Source organism: Triticum aestivum, chromosome 5D (assembly GCF_018294505.1).
Source record: "Triticum aestivum cultivar Chinese Spring chromosome 5D, IWGSC CS RefSeq v2.1, whole genome shotgun sequence".
NCBI classification, from domain to species: Eukaryota; Viridiplantae; Streptophyta; class Magnoliopsida; order Poales; family Poaceae; genus Triticum; species Triticum aestivum.
Window position 1 is genome coordinate 408,727,151 of NC_057808.1, and position 17,648 is coordinate 408,744,798.

The window sequence follows — 17,648 nt, forward strand, 5'->3', positions numbered from 1 at the left end:
TGTATCTGTGCTTCGTGCTTCTGCCTGTCCGTCCTGACCCTAATAAAAGAAAGTGTTTCTACCACAACACAAATGACCATAATATACTTCACTACCACAACGTTTTATTCAATAATGATAAACGGATTCGTGGTTCTTCCTGTTCGTCCCGACTTTGCCCCTGAAGTTTCAAACAATTACCCACCACTGCCATCGATAAGTTGTTGAAAATGATTGAATAAGGATCCAAAAAAGTGAGCTGCCCGACCCAACCCTTCTTCCCCAATCAGGGGAACACTTGCCTAAAGATTCAGAAAAAACAATTACTCACCACTGCCATCCGTAAGTGGTACGATTCGCTAAAGATCATGAAAAAGAGCTGACCGACGAGCTCATAGGTCGCTAATAAGGAAAACAATTTGCCAAAGATCCAAAAAAAGAATTACGCACCACTGCCATCCATAACTGGTAGAAAACAATTAGCTAAATATCCAGAACAAAAAAGAGCTACCAGACCTGACCCTTGTTCCCCAATCTAAAAAAACTATTTGATTCAGAAAAAATTGCCCAACCCAACCCTTGTTCACCCAATCCAGATGACCCGTAGTTATAAAGAAAATCCGGACGACCTGGCCTTCCCTCGCACTACCGACACCTCCCACCACATGAACCTCCTCGCGGCTGCCGTCTCCGGCGCCCAACAACCCACTGCCACCGCTTCCCGCTAGGCCATTCACCGGTGTCAAGGTTTGTCGTTGCTATCGGCTCACGCGTGCCCACCCACCATATTAAGGGCCTCATGCACCGCGCTTCCCTGGACCCTGAGCGCTGCTGCCTCCAGCCACCGCGAGCCTCCACCAGACCACCCCATCCCCTCTGATCCATTGTGCCTCCACTCGAATAACTACATATATCAAAGGTGCTGGAGGCCTCAGCCCACACCGCCTAAATAAACCGCAAATGACAAACACCGAAGTCCTAATTATTGAAAAATTTGCATCACAAACTGCAGCCAGATCCCGGGGGATACAAGGTGGGAGCGGATAAGAGTGGGGGAAGAGGGGGGGGTTGAGATATTACCGGCAGGGCGAACTCAATAAGGATGAAGGCTCCCTTGACCTTGGACCGCGGAGCGCCTCGAGGGTGGTCCGACACTCGGCAATTAATGGAGAGGAAAATGATGAAGGCGTAGCTGCGGTAGCCGACACGCATGATGACACAGCCGAGTGCCTTGTGCCAGACAAAGGACGAAGAACGTCGTCCTCGCCCGCGTGCGCAGGTAGGTTGCCGACCCACAAAACCTTCTTCTTGTGGGCGGCAACTTGTGTGGCGACGACGGCGGCTGCACCCCTAATGCCGGCGGGCTCCGATTCCTTCGACGGTGAGGTCGATGGCCTGGTGGCCTGCACAGCTACGGAGGGCTCCGCAAGCGGTGGCTTTGGCGACATCCGTGGCAGAGGGGATCAGGGTAGGGAGAGATCAACGGGAGCTAGGGTTAGGATGTAGGGATTTAGGCTATCTGTCACGGGGAACAGAACAGGGTGAGGAAACTAGCCCACGCACCGGACTGTATATACTGCGGGAGGGGCTGCGCTGAGTCCTTGAGTGGCACCTTTTCTATCCCCGCTCCAACATGATCCAGACATCTATTTCCATCACAGGAACACTAAAAAAACTATCCCATCACCAAGAATTGTTTAGTATGACCTTCTCAAAACAAGCAAGTTTACCCAACACATAGTTCAAAGTTTTCATTATGCCTTAATACCCAAGGGCAAATAGCTCATTCATAATCCAAGATTGCATCGCCTGAATCTATCTAGGAAAATAAACACAAAGAAATAGAAACATACGTAGTTAGTCATTATCTTATTTCTCGACATGACTTTGGGGCCGCCCACAGCAACCTCTCGCAACCATATCCTCTCCCCGTGACATATTCTTGTCCACATGTTCCTTATGAGGCCACACTTGTATGTATTACCGGGAGGGTGGGGTGGGGGGCAGAGGGACGGGCGTAGTCGGCTCGAACCCAATTATCCTTCGCTTGGGAAAATACTCACAAAAACATGAACTTCATAGAGACATTTTAATTTATTTCATGGAGTTAGTTAGTAATTACTTTCCGACTTAAATACATCTCAAAAATAAGGAATGCATAGAATATCTCATTGGCATAATATACTTCACTACCAAAAATAGAATAAAGTAAATGACCCTAATGAAAGAGAGTGTCCTGTAGAAACACAAATAAACATAACTTTATGTAAGTGTGGTTACAACATTTCTATACATCATACAAGGAGGCACATTGTTGTTTATGTTAATGTTTTATTAATCATGTTTCATTAACCCATATGGATTTTACCTTGTATCCCTCCAAACTATACGGCGAAGAGGAATATGAAATATGTCCCATTCACACATTTATAGGTAGAAATGGCATCTTCCAGCTACTCAGAGTGCATGTATGCAAAAGTTTGATCAATGGAGAATTCAACACGTTCAATTTTTACAATCCTTTGAAACTCTTCGGCTGCCTCCTGCTTTGAAATAGGTGAACTAATTCCTCCAACACATAGGTTCCTAATAGCTCTATCATGTAAAAACCAATCAAAGAACAATTGGCATAACCAGGAATACTATTTCTGTTACGAAATAGATGAATAAAATCCTCATACAAGTGGTCCTAGCAACAAAAACTATGAGATAGCTATGAATGGTCTAACTTAAAGTGAAATAGATCAAAGATAAAATACACTTCATATTTATATCAAATCACAACCTGAATAACAGTAAATTGTGTCACTTGTGCAAAACTCATTACACAACATTAGCACGTGAGTGGAGCATTTTCACTCAAGAAATAAACAACTATGACTAACCAGGGATTATTCTGTATTAGTACATCATTCCTTCTTAGTACAAAATTCAAACTTAAAACAGAGCATACCATAGTTACTAGATATTGTATGCATCCCATATATGTTGTGAGTGGGGCAGGGATGGCTTTGCCATGTGCGTGGGACATCTGATTATTCCACCTTGAGAGAAATAACCGCAAAAACATGGCTTTCATATACACCTTTTAATTTAATTCAAGGGGTTGGTTAGTAATAACTTCCCTCTTAAAAATGTCTCAAATCAAGGAATGCATACAACATCTCATGGGCATAATATACTTCACTACCACAAATAGAAATAATGTAAATGACCCTATAAAAGAAAGTGTCTGTACCACAATGCAAATAATCATAAGTTTATGTATCTTTGGTGCCGGCTTCTGCCTGTTCGTCCCAACCCTAATAAAAGAAAGTGTCTCTACCACAACACAAATGACCACAATATACTTCACTACCACAACACTTTTTAAACACTGATAAATGGATTCGTGCTTCTGCCTGTTCGTCCCGACTTTGCCCTAAAGTTGCAAACAATTACCCACCACTACCATCCATTAGTGGTAGAATACGATTCGCTAAAGATTTGAGGAAAAAAAGAGCTGCCCGACCTGATCCTTGTTCCCCAATCTGGAAAACAATTTGCTAAAGGTCTGGAAAAAAAACAATCCATAAGTGGTAGAAAACGATTCGCTAAAGATCAAGGATTAAAAAAAGCTACCCGACCCGGCTGAAGACCCTCAGTGCCTTCCCTTACATGGTAAGGGTCGATGCCAGCATCTAGTCTCACCCTTTTGGCTTCACTCGGATCAAGCGCACTATGAGCAGAATGTCCACGCAACAAAGATGAGCTACCTTCAGGTGCCGGAAGGAAACCAACAGTGATTGGCATTCCACCATAGTCCAAGTATCTTGCTCTTCCACGTCGAGGATCATACCCTTGTGATGTGCCATGACTACTGCGACCAGCACCTAAATAATCACGTGCGGCATGTGGACTATAATTATACATCTCTGATCTAGGGAACCCAACAAGCGGTGTTAGGTTATCAAGCCCACTGCTGGAGAAAAGAACATGAATCCTTGTATTATTGAAAATACGCCCATCTAGAAGATTCTTAGCATTAGAAGCTCCTTCAATGGTTGCAAACTCCACAAAAGCATACTGCCTTTCTGGAAAAACTTTGATGTTTGTAACCACACCATGTGCTGCCATAGCCTGCCTTAGTGCCTCCTCGTCAACTTTATGTGTATTGGGTAAACCCACCCAGAGAACATTGGTAGGATTTTACCTCTCTCATTCGTACTCCAGCGGAACCTTGACAAACAGAACATTATATGATAGTAAGCAACCCACAGATCAAACAGGACAGTACAACAACAAGAACCAAGAGAAGTAAATAGCAGTACCTTTGCATGTCCAATTCCCATTTCACCGGGTGGTAATGATCCTCTACTATTGAAGTTGCCTGCTTCTGACCGTTCCTATCAAAATCAGTACAAATAAGTAAATAATAAGACATCATCCCTTGTAAAGCTGCAGCCTAGAAGCACTTCACAAACTCAGTCAACAATAATAGATACATACCGCTCTTCCTCTGGACCTCTGGAAATCAACACACAATTCCTTGCCCCCTTAATCTATCCCATTCAAGGCTCTATGGGCAGAAATGGCATCTTCCAGCTTCTCAAAGTCGATGTATGCAGAAGTTTGATCATGGGAGAATGCAACACCTTCAACCTTTCCAAACTTATGAAACTCTCCCTCTACCTCCTGCTTTGAGATAGACAGACTAATTCCTCCAACCCATAGGTTCCTAACAGCTCTAGCTTGTAAAAACCAATCAACAAAGACAAGTAAACATCATGAGGGCATAAATCTTTAGACAACACCAACATAGCAATTTCACCCTAGAACAAGGAACAATCACCAATCTAGGGTGATCCCTTTGCATGTCCAACTCCCATTTCACCGGGCTGGCTCCCTTTGCATGTCCAACTCCCATTTCACCGGGTGGCAATGATCCTCTACTGTTGATGTTTCCTGCTTCCGACTGTTCCTATCAAAATCAGTACAAATAGCTAAATAATAAGACAGTGTCCCTTGGAAACTGCAGCCTAGAAGCACTTCACAAACTCGGTCAACAATAATAGATGCATATCGCTCTTCCTCTAGACCACTGGAAATCAACACAGAATTCCTTGCCCCCTAAATCTGTCCCATTCAAGGCTCTATGGGCAGAAATGGCATCTTATAGCTTCTCAAAGTGGATGTATGCAGAAGTTTGATCATGTGAGAATCCAACACCTTCAATCTTTCCAAACTTTTGAAACTCCTCCTCTACCTCCTACTTTGAGATAGACGGACTAATTCCTCCAACCCATATATAGGTTCCTAACAGCGATAGCTTGTAAAAACCAATCAACAAACACAAGTAAACATCATGAGGGCATAAATCTTTAGACAACACCAGCATAGCAATTTCACCCTAGAACAAGGAACAATCACCAATGTAGGAGTATTTCTATACCTACTAATAAAGGATAATGTTCAAAAAAGCAGAAGGCCGCAGCATAGAGCTATAGGCGCTTAAGCGCGCTTGAGTGTTTTTTCAAACTTGGCCAGAACTTGACTGTTTTGAATAGTATGTATAGGAAAATAGGAAACATGGCACATGGGTAGTTGAAGTAGCATCTAAAATGACCTTCACAACATAGCAAATACTCCCTCCGTCCGGAAATACTTGTCGAAGAAATGCATAAAAATGGATGTATCTAGAATTAAAATATGTCGAGATACATCCATTCCTCCAACAAGTATTTTCGGACGGAGGGAGTACACATGAGGTTCACACAGCAGGCAAATGACAACTAATATGTAGTTCAGTTCAAATAGACATAGCCAAATGCAGATCATCTTTCCATGATTTGGCCAAAATCTGAAGGAAACAACTCCCGTACAGACCCTAATAATAACATAACTGACATACTACCATTATTGCACAAGCAGCTAAGCAGAAGCAGTTCAAAAATAGCCAAATAATGGCCAAGAATTTCAAACACGCTTAATCTACCACTTAAGGCCAAAGCGAAGCGTTTTTTCATTTCTCAGTGCTTAAGAGAGTCGCTATATTAGCTGCATCCTACAACAGACAGGGCACCGTTCCCTTGTAATGTTTAGTACCACCTTGGCTGACTACTGAGGAAGGAGGCATCGACAGGACTATAAAACTAGCAGGTAGACACCGATTTTGTTTGAAGTGGTTGCATGCTAGGTGGAGTAAAAAATGGAAAAAAATTCATGGACCTGATGGGTGCTCGAATTGGTCGGGTCACCCGTCGGGTGTGCGCATGGGTCGTCCATGAGACCCATGGGTTGGGTCGTGGGTTGACCTGATTAGTTATTCGGGCATGGGTTTGGCGGAGTTCGGCCTATTGACACCCAACCCGATTGCCAGCCTGACACAGCCGCGCCCGCCGCGCTCCCCAACCACCTGCGAGCCTCCGCCAGACCACCCCGTCACCGCTGATCCGGTGTGCCACCGCTGGAATAATTACATACTCCCTCCGTCCCAACCGTCCCGAAATATAAGAACGTTTTTGACACGAGTCAAAAATGTTCTTATATTACGGGACGGAGGGAGTATATCGGAGCCGCTGGAGGCCTCACCCACACCGCCTAAATAAAACGCAAATCACAAGCACCGAAGTCCTAATTACTGGAAAATTCACATCGCAAACTACAGCCAGATCACCCACACCATCTATACTCGAGTTCACGATTTGTGCTTGCATGCCCGTGACTGCCTTTTCCTAAAGGATCCTTCTTACACTTACTTCACATGCAGTTCTTTGCCACCTAGTTATACATGTGATCGTACAAATACTAGAACATCATATGATTGATCATGGGTGCTAGTTTCATTTCATATTAGGAAGTTGATGAACTCAATGTTGCGCACACCACACCACACCCCCTCACATGCAATCCTTGACCCCATTGTCTTTAAACATGCCATTGCGCCATCACCAGAGCAGCCGGGCCGCCATCGTCGTGGCCGTCGCAACATCACTGAAGTAGTCATGCCGGTTGTCTCAAGACTGCCATGACCGTGAAACACGTTGTCGTGACATCATCGAAGCAGTCGGGCCTCCGTCGTAGCATCGTCGCGGTTGTCAAAAGACAACATCGCATTGTAGCATCGCCATGGCCGTTGAGGCATGCCATCGCAGCATCATCGCGGTCCCGGAAGTACCGCACGGGCGTTAGATGCGTGTCACCGCGCCATCGCCACGGCCATCAGAGCACCGCACGGGCGTTAGAAGCGTGTGGTGGTGCCATCATCGCAACCGTGGCAGCACACCTCAAAGCGTCAACATTGTCGTCGAAGCATGCCGCCACACTCGTCGAAGCTCATGATGGGTGTTTGTGGCTTGTCATTGTGCCAACGCCACAAATAGAAATATTAAAAATGACCCTAATAAAAGAAAGTGCCTCTACCACAACACTAATAATCATAAGTTTATGTATGTGTCGTTCGTGCTTCTGCCCGTCCGTCCTGACCCTAATAAAAAAAGTGTGTCTACCACAACACAAATGACCATAATATACTTCACTACCACAACGCTTTCTTGAACACTGATAAACGGATTCGTGCTTCTGCCCGTTCGTCCTGACTTTTCCCCTGAATTTCAAACAATTACCCACCACTGCCATCCATAAGTGGTAGAAAATGATTCGATAAATATCCAGAAAAGAGAGCTGCCCGACCCAACCTTTCTTCCCCAATCAGGGAAACGATTTGCTAAAGATTCAGAAAATACAAACACCCACCACTGCCATCCATAAGTGGTAGAAAATGATTCGCTGAATATCCGGGAGAAAAGAGTTGCCCGACCAAACCCTTGCTCCCCAGTCCGAAATACGATTTCCTAAAGATCCAGAAAAACAATAACCCACCATGCCCATCCATAAGTGGTAGAAATTGATTCGCTAAAGATCCGAAAAAAAGAGCTGACCGACCAGCTCATTTGTCGCTAATCTTAAAAACAATTTGCTAAAGATCCAAAAAAAAATTACGCACCACTGCCATCCATAAGTGGTACAAAACGATTCGCTAAAGATCTGGAACAAAAAAGAGCTGGCCGACCCGACCATTGTTCCCCAATCTGGGAAACTATTTGATTAAGAAAAAATTACCCAACCCTACCCTTCTTCACCCAATCCAGATGACCTGCAGTTATAAAGAAAATCCGGACGGCCTGGCCTTCCCGTGCGCTGCCGATGTCTCCCACCACATAAAGGAACCCACTGCCACCGCTTCCTGCTAGGCCATTCACCGGTGTCAAGGTATCCCGTCGCTATCGGCTCACACGTGCCCATCGACCATATCAAGGGCCTCATGCGCCGCGCTTCCCTAGACTCTGAGCGCTGCTGCCTCCAGCCACCTGCGATTCTCCACCAGACCACCCTGTCGCCACTGATCCATTGTGCCTCCACTGAAATAACTACATATATCAGAGCTGCTTGAGGCCTCAGCCCACACCGCCAAAAAAACCACAAATGACAAACACCGAAGTCCTAATTATTGAAAAATTTACATCATAAACTGCAGTGAGATCCCAGGCGGATCCACGGTCGGAGCGGATACGAGTGGGGGGTGGAGGGTTCAGATATTACCGGTTGGGCGAACTCAATCAGGATGAACGCACTCTTGATATTGGACCCGCGGAGCGCCTTGAGGGCGGTCCGACACTCGGCGATGGAGCGGAAAATGATGAAGGCATTGCTGCGGTACTCGATGCGCATGATGATGCAGTCGAGTGTCTTGTGCGGGGCGAAGGACGCCACGACGTCGTCCTCACCCACGTGCGCAGGCAGGTTGCCGACCCACAGCGCGTTCTTCTCGTGGGCGGCAACTTGCGTGGCGGCGACGGCGGCTGCAGCCCTAACGCCGACCGGCTCCGATTCCTTCGACGGTGAGGCCGATGGCTTGGTGGCCTCCATGGCCACGGAGGGCTCCACAGACGATGGATCCGATGACATCCGTGGCAGAGGAGATCAGGGTAGGGAAAGATCAGCGGGAGCTAGGGTTAGTATGTGGGGATTTAGGCTGTCTGTCACGGGGAATGGAACAGAGTGAGGAAACTATCCCATGCGCCGGATTGTATATACTGCGGGCGGGGCTACGCTGAGTCCGTGGGCAACACCTTTTCTATCCCCGCTTCAACATCATCCACACACCTATTCCCATCACGGGAACACTAAAAAAACAATCCCATCACCAAGAATTGTTAAGTGTGACCTTCTCAAAACAAGCAAGTTTACCCAGCACATAGTTCAAACTTTTCATTATGCCTTAATACCCAAGGGGAAATATCTCATTCATAATCCAAGATTGCAGCGCCTCAATCTATCTAGCAAAATAAACACAAAGAAATAGAAACATACGTACTTAGTCGTTATCTTATTTCTCGGGAGACATGACTTTGGGGCCCGCCCACCGCAACCTCTTGCAACCATATCCTCTCCCCATGACATATTCTTGTCCACATGTTCCCTACGGGGCCGCACTCGTACGTATTACCGTCAGGGGTGGGGTGGTGGCAGAGGGATGAGCGTAGTCGGCTCGAGCCCGATTATCCTTCGCCTGGGAAAAATCCTCACAACAACATGAAGTACATAGACACCTTTTAATTTATTTCATTGAGTCAGTTAGTAATTACTTTCCGACTTAAATACATCTCAAAAAGAAGGAGTGCATACAATATCTCATGGGCATTGTCGGCGTCCAGGGAATGGGGGTAGCCAGACTTGCATGCCTGCGGCCCGTGGTGTGGCTCCATCAGCGGCCCAGTACGGCCCAGTTCAGCAACAACAACTCAAGACCCTCGCGAGGGGCCAAGCCTTGCGAGGAGGACGACACCAAGACCTCCTTGGGGGCGGTCTCACCAGGCAGGCTCCCGAGGAGCGGAGATAACAATGCAAGGTGCACCTCGTTGAAGACCTTGAAGGACAGCGTGCAGGCGTTGTCGTACTCGAAGTGGATGGCGAGGGCCCATTCCCCGCGACATACGCGGGCGACCTCGCCCCATCCTCGGGTCATGAAGATCTTTCCTTGGGGACGACCTCGACATCCGCCCCCGTGGCCAGGCCGCAACACCCGGCGTGCTGCTGCCACAACTCGAGTGGCCCCCTCGGTGGCATTTCCTCGGCGAAGAACCGTGGGAGCTGGATCCATGTGCATAGTGGCATCACCGCCCACACCAAGAACTCATGCGAGGAGCCCTCTGCGTGGGTTCGTGGGCCGGCGGCTCGTGCAACATCAGCCTAGCCGTCGCGGCCGTAGCTCGCGGCGCGGGGCGCTCCCGCATTCTCCGGGGCCTTGCACTTGGGCGTACAGAGGAAGTGGGTAGCCAGGCGGAGGCCGGTCGTACCAAGGCCGTGTCACCTCCAGCCTCACGCCAACATCACGGGGACGGCTGAACCTTTTCTTCGGCGGAAGTGGCCCCTGCTCCTCGCAAGGGGTTTTTCCTTTCTCCGCGGCGGAGAACCTCCTAATCGGCGCCATGAGTATCGCGGAAAGACGGCAAGGCGAGGAGAAAGGAGAGAGAGAGCATGCAGCGAGAAGACAGAGATGAGCGAGGGGGCTCTGCCCCTCCACTCATTTATAGCCATAAGGAGGCCAACCGCCGGCCTCCATGATCGCATGTAATGATGGTTTTCCTCTGCATGCAGCAGAGTCTCGTCAAGTCGAACGGTTGCCGAGGTAGCGTGGGGAAGCGGAGGCGCCCACGTCCCATCAATCGCCATGCGTCAATCGAGGCCGCATGCGGTTGGGGCCTGCGGCGCTCCGCACTTGCCCTTTGGCTTCACCTCGAAGCCAAGTTCGAGCACGCCTTGCGCCTGGGGGCTAATATCGGTGTCCTGGGAACGGGGGTACCCAGACTTGCTTACCTGTGGCCTGTGGCATGGCTCCATCAGCGGCCCGGTACAGCCCAGTTCAGGAACAACAACTCAAGACCCTCGCGAGGGGCCAAGCCTCGCGAGGCGGACGACACCAAGACCTCCTTGGGGGCGGCCTCACCAGGCTGGCTCCCGAGGAGAGGAGATATCAATGCAAGGTGCACCTCGTGAGGTTCAGATGACGTGAGCCATGACGACCAAGGCCAGGCGGGCGCCAGCGAGCGCAGTGTACCAGTTTCCTCTTTGGTGCTAAGCAGGCAAGCACAGGCGCGGAGTCCCGTGGAATCAGGCAAAGGTTTCCATTCCGGTGCAACGAGACCAAGACCGCCAGGACGGCAGGACAGAAGTCATCGCGGAGCCCACTGCAGCGTCACCACCAGAGCCTTTTGCAGGCAAAAACTACTTTTGTCAGGATAGCTTGTACTAGTTGTCTCCCTCCAAATTTGGCCATTGTGGGATCCCTTCCCGCCTACATTTGGGAAGAGGACCAAGGACACTATAAGTATGACTTAGCCACCACCATAGCGAGGCACCTGGGATCGGATCCTTTCCACCCTGACCACCTCACAAGCTCATCGATCTCTAGAACACCTCACCTCCTGAGGCTGTTCACCCACTGTACTAGTTCATCCTCAACCCCTTGAGGCAATCCACCACAAAGCTAGAGTAGGGTATTACACCGCAAGGTCACCCGAACCAGGATAAACTGCCGTGTCTCTTTTCCCCTAGGTTCGTCGAGCTATGGTGTGGAATCGTTGTCCGGCAGGTTTGGAAGAACGAGTTCTTCGCACGCACCCCAGTGTTCGAACCTCTCAAGGGTCTGCAGAGCCCTGAATCCGAAAAACATAATATACTTCACTACCAAAAATTGAATAAAGTAAATGACCCTAATAAAAGAGTGTCTCTACAGAAACACAAATAATCATAATGTTATGTAAGTTTGGTTACAACATTTCTATGCATCATACAAGCACACACATTGTTGTTTATGTTAATGTTTTATTAATCATGTTTCATTAACCCATTTGGATTTGAACCGTATCCCTCCAAACTATACGGCGAAGAGGAATTAAAAATATGTCACATTCACGACTTTATTGGTAGGAATGGCATATTCCAGCTACTCACAGTCGATGTATGCAATAGTTTGACCAATCGAGAATTCAACACCTTCAATCTTTCCAATCATTTGAAACTCTTCGTCTGCCTCCTGCTTTGAAATAGATGAACTAATTCCTCCAACCCATAGATTCCTAATAGCTCTATCATGTAAAACCCAATCAAAGAACAAATGCCTAATGCAGGCATACTATTTCTATAATGAAATAGATGAATAAAATCCTCATACAAGTAGTCCTAGCAACAAAAAACTATGAGATAGCTATGAACGGTCTAACTTAAAGTGAAACAGATCAAAGATAAAATACACTTCATATTTATATCCAATCACAGCCTAAATAACAGCAAGTTTTGTCACTTGTGCACAACTCATTACACAACATTAGCACATGAATGCAGCAATTTCACTCAAGAAATAAACAACTATGACTAACCAAGGATTATTCTGTATTAGTACATCATTCAAACTTAAATCAGAGCATACCATAGTTACTAGATGTTATATGCATCCCTATATGTTGTGAGTGGGGCAGGGATGGCCTTGCCGTGTGGGTGGGCCTTCTGATTATGCCACCTTGAGAAAAATAATCGCAAAAACATGGCCTTCATATACACCTTTTAATTTAATTCAAGGAGTTGGTTAGTAATAACTTTCCCTCTTAAAAACGTCTCAAAAAGAAGGAATGCATACAATATCTCAGTTGCATAATATACTTCACTACAAACATAGAAATAATGTAAATGACCCTAATAAAAGAAAGTGTCTCTACCACAACGCAAATAATCATAAGTTTATGTATCTGCTGTTCGTGCTTCTGCCCGTCCGTCCCGACCCTAATAAAAGAATGTGTCTCTACCACAACACAAATGACCACAATATACTTCACTACCACAACACATTCTTGAACACTGATAAATGGATTCGTGCTTCTGCCTGTTCGTCCTGACTTTGCCCCTGAAGTTGCAAACAATTACCCACCACTGCCATCCATAAGTGGTAGAAAACGATTCGCTAAAGATCTGAGGAAAAGAGCTGCCCGACCTGACCCTTGTTCCCCAATCCGAAAAACAATTCGTTAAATGTCCGGAAAAAACAATCCATAAGTCGTAGAAAATGATTCACTAAAGATCAAGGTTAAAAAAGCTACCCGACCCGACATGGTATAAGGGTCGATGCTAGCATCTAGCCTCACCCTTTTGGCTTCTCTTGGATCAAGTGCATTATGAGTAGGATGTCCAGACAACAAAGATGAGCCAGCTTCAGGTGCTGGAACGATACCACCAGTGATTGGCATTGCACCATAGTCCAATTATCTTGACCTTCCACGTCGAGCACCATGACTACTGCGACCAGCACCAAAATAATCACATGCGGCATGTGGACTCATTCTACATCTCTGGTCTAGGGAACCCAACAAGCGGTGTCAGGTTATCAAGCCCACTGCTGGAGAAAAGAACATGAATCCTTGCATTATTGAAAAGACGCCCATCTAGAAGATTCTTAGCATTAGAAGCTCCTTCAATGGTTGCAAACTCCACAAAAGCATACTGCCTTTCTGGAAAAACTTTGATGTCTGTAACCACACCATGTGGTGCCATAGCCCGCCTTAGTGCCTCCTCGTTAACTTTATGTGTATTGGGTAAACCCACCCGGAGAACATTGGTAGGAATTTTTGACTCTCTCATTCGTACTCCAGCAGAACCCTGACAAACACAACATGATATGATAGTAAGCAACCCACAAATCAAAGAGGATAGTACAACTACAAGAACCAAGAGAAGTAAATAGCAGTACCTTTGCATGTCCAATTCCCATTTCACCGGGTGGTAATGATCCTCTACTATTGAAGTTGCCTGCTTCTGACCGTTCCTATCAAAATCAGTACAAATAAGTAAATAATAAGACATCATCCCTTGTAAAGCTGCAGCCTAGAAGCACTTCACAAACTCAGTCAACAATAATAGATACATACCGCTCTTCCTCTGGACCTCTGGAAATCAACACACAATTCCTTGCCCCCTTAATCTATCCCATTCAAGGCTCTATGGGCAGAAATGGCATCTTCCAGCTTCTCAAAGTCGATGTATGCAGAAGTTTGATCATGGGAGAATGCAACACCTTCAACCTTTCCAAACTTATGAAACTCTCCCTCTACCTCCTGCTTTGAGATAGACAGACTAATTCCTCCAACCCATAGGTTCCTAACAGCTCTAGCTTGTAAAAACCAATCAACAAAGACAAGTAAACATCATGAGGGCATAAATCTTTAGACAACACCAACATAGCAATTTCACCCTAGAACAAGGAACAATCACCAATCTAGGAATATTTCTATACCTACTCATAAAGGATAATGTTCAAAAAAGTGGAAGGCCACAACATAGAGCAATGGGCGCTTAAGCGCGCTTGAGTGTTTTTCGAAACTTGGCCAGAATTTGACTGTTTTGAATAGTATGCACAGGAAAATAGGAAACATGGCACACGGGTGGTTGAAGTAACAACTAAAATGACCTTCAAAACATAGCAAATACACATCAGGTTCACACAGCAAGCAAAATGACAACAAAAATGTAGTTCAGTTCAAATAGACATAGCCAAATGCAGATCATCTTTCCATGATTTGGCTAGAATCTGAAGGAAACAACTCTTGTACAGACGCTAATAATAACATAAATGACATACTGTCGTTATTGCGCAATCAGCTAAGCAGAAGCAGTTCAAAAATAGCCAAATTCTGGCAAAAATTATCAAATACGCTTAATCTACCACTTAGGGCCAAAGCGAAGCATTTTTCCATTGCTCATCGCTAAATAGTCGCTTAGCAACGCTTTTCTTGAACACTGATAAAGAGATTTATGTTTCTGCATGTCTGTCCTGGCCTTCCTTGGCCCTGAAGTTGCAATCAATTACCCACCACTGCCATCCATAAGTGGTAGATAATGATTTGCCAAAGATCCGGGAAAAAAGAGCTGCCCGAATTGACCCTTGTTCCCCAATCCAGAAAATGATTTGCTAACCGAAAAAACAATCCATAAGTGGTTGAAAACAATTCGCTAAAGATCAAGGTTTAAAAAACAGCTGCACGACCTGACCCTTGTTCCCCAATCCGGAAAATGATCTGCTGAAGTTCCGGAAAAACAATTACCCACCACTGCCATCCATAAGTAGTAGTAGAGAACGGTTTGCTAAAGATCCAGAAAAAGAGTTGCTAAAGATCCGGTATTAATGCCCAACCCAACCCTTCTGCCCCCAATCCAGATGGCCCGCGGTTAGAAAGAAAATCCGAACATCCCGACCTCCCCGCGCACCGCTAGCGTCTCCCTGGCGGCTACCTCCGCCGAGGAACCCACTGCCACCGCTTCGTGCTAGGTCATTCATCGATTTTGTTTGAACTTGTTGCATGCTAGGCGGATTAAAAGATGGAAATGTTTTCGTGGACCCGATGGGTGCCCGAATGGGTCGGGTCACCCATCGGGTGTGGGCATGGTTCATCCGTCAAATCCAGGGTTGGGTCATGGGTCGTGGGTTGACCTGATTAGCTATTCGGGCATGGAGTTGGTAGAGGTCGGGCCGTTAAAACCTGACCCAATTGCCAGCCTAACTCAAGGGCCTTGCCCGCCGCGCTCCCGTGGACCCTGAGTGCCGCCATCCCCCAGCCACCTGCATGCCTCTGCTAGGCCACCCCATCACCGCTGATCTCGTGTGCCGCCACTTGAATAATTACATATATCAAAGCTGCTGGAGGCCTCATCCCACACCGCCTAAATAAACTGCAAATCACACGCACCGAAGTCCTAATTACCAAAAAATTGACATCGCGAACTGCAGCCAGATCCTGGGGGGATCCAAGGTGGGAGCGGATCCTAGTGGGGGAGAAGGAGGGGGTGAGAAGTTACCGACCATGTGTACTCAAACCAGATAAACGCGCTCCTGACCTTGGAACCGCGGAGCGCCTCGAGGGCGGCTCGGGACTCGGCGGCAAAGCGGAAAATGACGAACACGTAGCTGCGGGAGCCGGCACGTGTGATGACGCAATCGAGCGCCTCGTGTGGAGCGAAGGCCGCAATGACGTCTTCCTCGCTTGTGTGTGCGGGCAGGTTGTCGACCCACAAGGCGTTCTTCTTGTGGGCGGCCCCTAGCACGACGGTGGCGGTGCCCTAGTGTCGGAAGGCTCTGACTCCTTCGGCTGGGAGGCCAACAGCCTGGCGGCCTCAGAGGCCCCGCGGGCTGCGGGTCCAACGACATCGGCGGCGGCGGGGATCGGGGCAGGGAGAGATCGCCGGGGGCTACGTTTTGGATGTGGGCATTTGGGCTGTCTGAGATGGGGAACGGAATGGGGTGTGCGGAACCGGCCCGCGGGCCAGACCGTATGTACTGCGGGCAGGGCAGGGACGGTTGCATGCCTGCGCCAAGTTCGTGAACAACACCATTTCTATCCCTGCTTCAATATATCATCCAGACACGACACCTATTCCCATCACCGCTCAAAACAAGGAAAACGTTTCAAAACAGTCGGATGATTTATTGACTTTGTAAGCCGCAGCCGGCCCCGTCCAATCTTACGCGATCGTGTGACGCGAGAGCCTGTGTGTCCCCACGCGAAGCTAGCCCATCTATGGTCGAGTTCGCGATTTATGCTTGCGTCCCCGTGACTGCCTTTTTCTAAAGGATCCTTCTTACAGTTACTTCACACGCAATGATTTGCCAGGTAGTTATACATGTGATCGTACAAATACTAGAACATCGTATGACTGATCATGGGTGCTGCTTTCATTTGGTATTAGGAAGTTGATGAAGTCAATGTTGCGCACACCACACCACACCCCCTCACATGCAATCCTTGACGCCGCCACCTTTGAACATGCCACTGCGCCATCACTAGAGCAGCCGGGCCGGCATCGTCGTGGCCGTCGCAACATCATTGAAGTAGTCATGCATGTTGTCTCAACACTGCCATGACCATGAAACACATTGTCGCGGCATCGTCGAGGTAGTTGGGCCTCCGTAGTAGCATCGCCGCGGTCGTCAAAAGACAGCGTCGCATCATAGCATCGCCATGGCCGTTGAGCTATGCCATCGTAGCAGCAACGCAGACGCCGAAGCACCGCACGGGCGTTAGAAGCGTGTCGCCGCGCCATCGCCACGGCCGTCAGAGCACCGCACAGGCGTTAGAAGCGTGTCGTGGTGCCATTGTTGCAGCCGTCGCAGCACACCTGAAAGGATCAACGCGGTCGTTGAAGCATGCCGCGCACTCGTCGAAGCTCATGATGGGTGTTTGTAGCATGTCATTGTGCCAACGCCACAGATAGAAATAATGAAAATGACACTAATAAAAGAAAGTGCCTCTACCATAACACAAATAATCATAGGTTTATCTATCTGCGGTTCGTGCTTCTACACGTCCATCCTGATGCTAATAAAAGAAAGTGCCTCTACCGCAACACAAATGACCATAATATACTTCACTACCACAATGCTTTCTTGAACACTTATAAACGGATTCGTGCTTCTGCCCATTCGTTCTGACTTTGCCCCTGAAGATTCAAACAATTACCCACCACTGCCATCCATAATTGGTAGAAAATGATTCGATAAACATCCAGAAAAGCGAGCTGCCCGACCCGACCCTTCTTCCCCAATCAGGGAAACATTTTTCTAAAGATTCAGAAAAAACAATTACTCA

General features: G+C 47.4%; 1 protein-coding gene and 1 pseudogene across 1 annotated transcript; both read right to left on the reverse strand.

Annotated features, from left to right (window-relative positions):
• The window catches only part of LOC123120748 (flowering time control protein FPA-like), a 52,616-nt pseudogene that overhangs the window by 18,351 nt on the left and 16,617 nt on the right, over positions 1-17,648 (reverse strand).
• Positions 7,976-8,999, reverse strand: LOC123125168 (flowering time control protein FPA-like). The gene is made up of 2 exons (XM_044545699.1): positions 8,560-8,999; positions 7,976-8,378 (listed from the first exon to the last, which is right to left on the reverse strand). Exons 1-2 carry the CDS (start codon positions 8,923-8,925, stop codon positions 8,280-8,282), a joined length of 465 nt encoding a protein of 154 aa, XP_044401634.1. The 5' UTR covers positions 8,926-8,999; the 3' UTR covers positions 7,976-8,279.

Excerpts from the sequence above, each read along its gene's own strand:
- LOC123125168 (XM_044545699.1), bottom strand. The coding sequence starts at position 8,925 with ATGTCATCGGATCCATCGTCTGTGGAGCCCTCCGTGGCCATGGAGGCC. Across the intron at positions 8,379-8,559 it reads TGATTGAGTTCGCCCAACCG|TGGAGGCACAATGGATCAGT; the intron begins GTAATATCTGAA and ends TAGTTATTTCAG.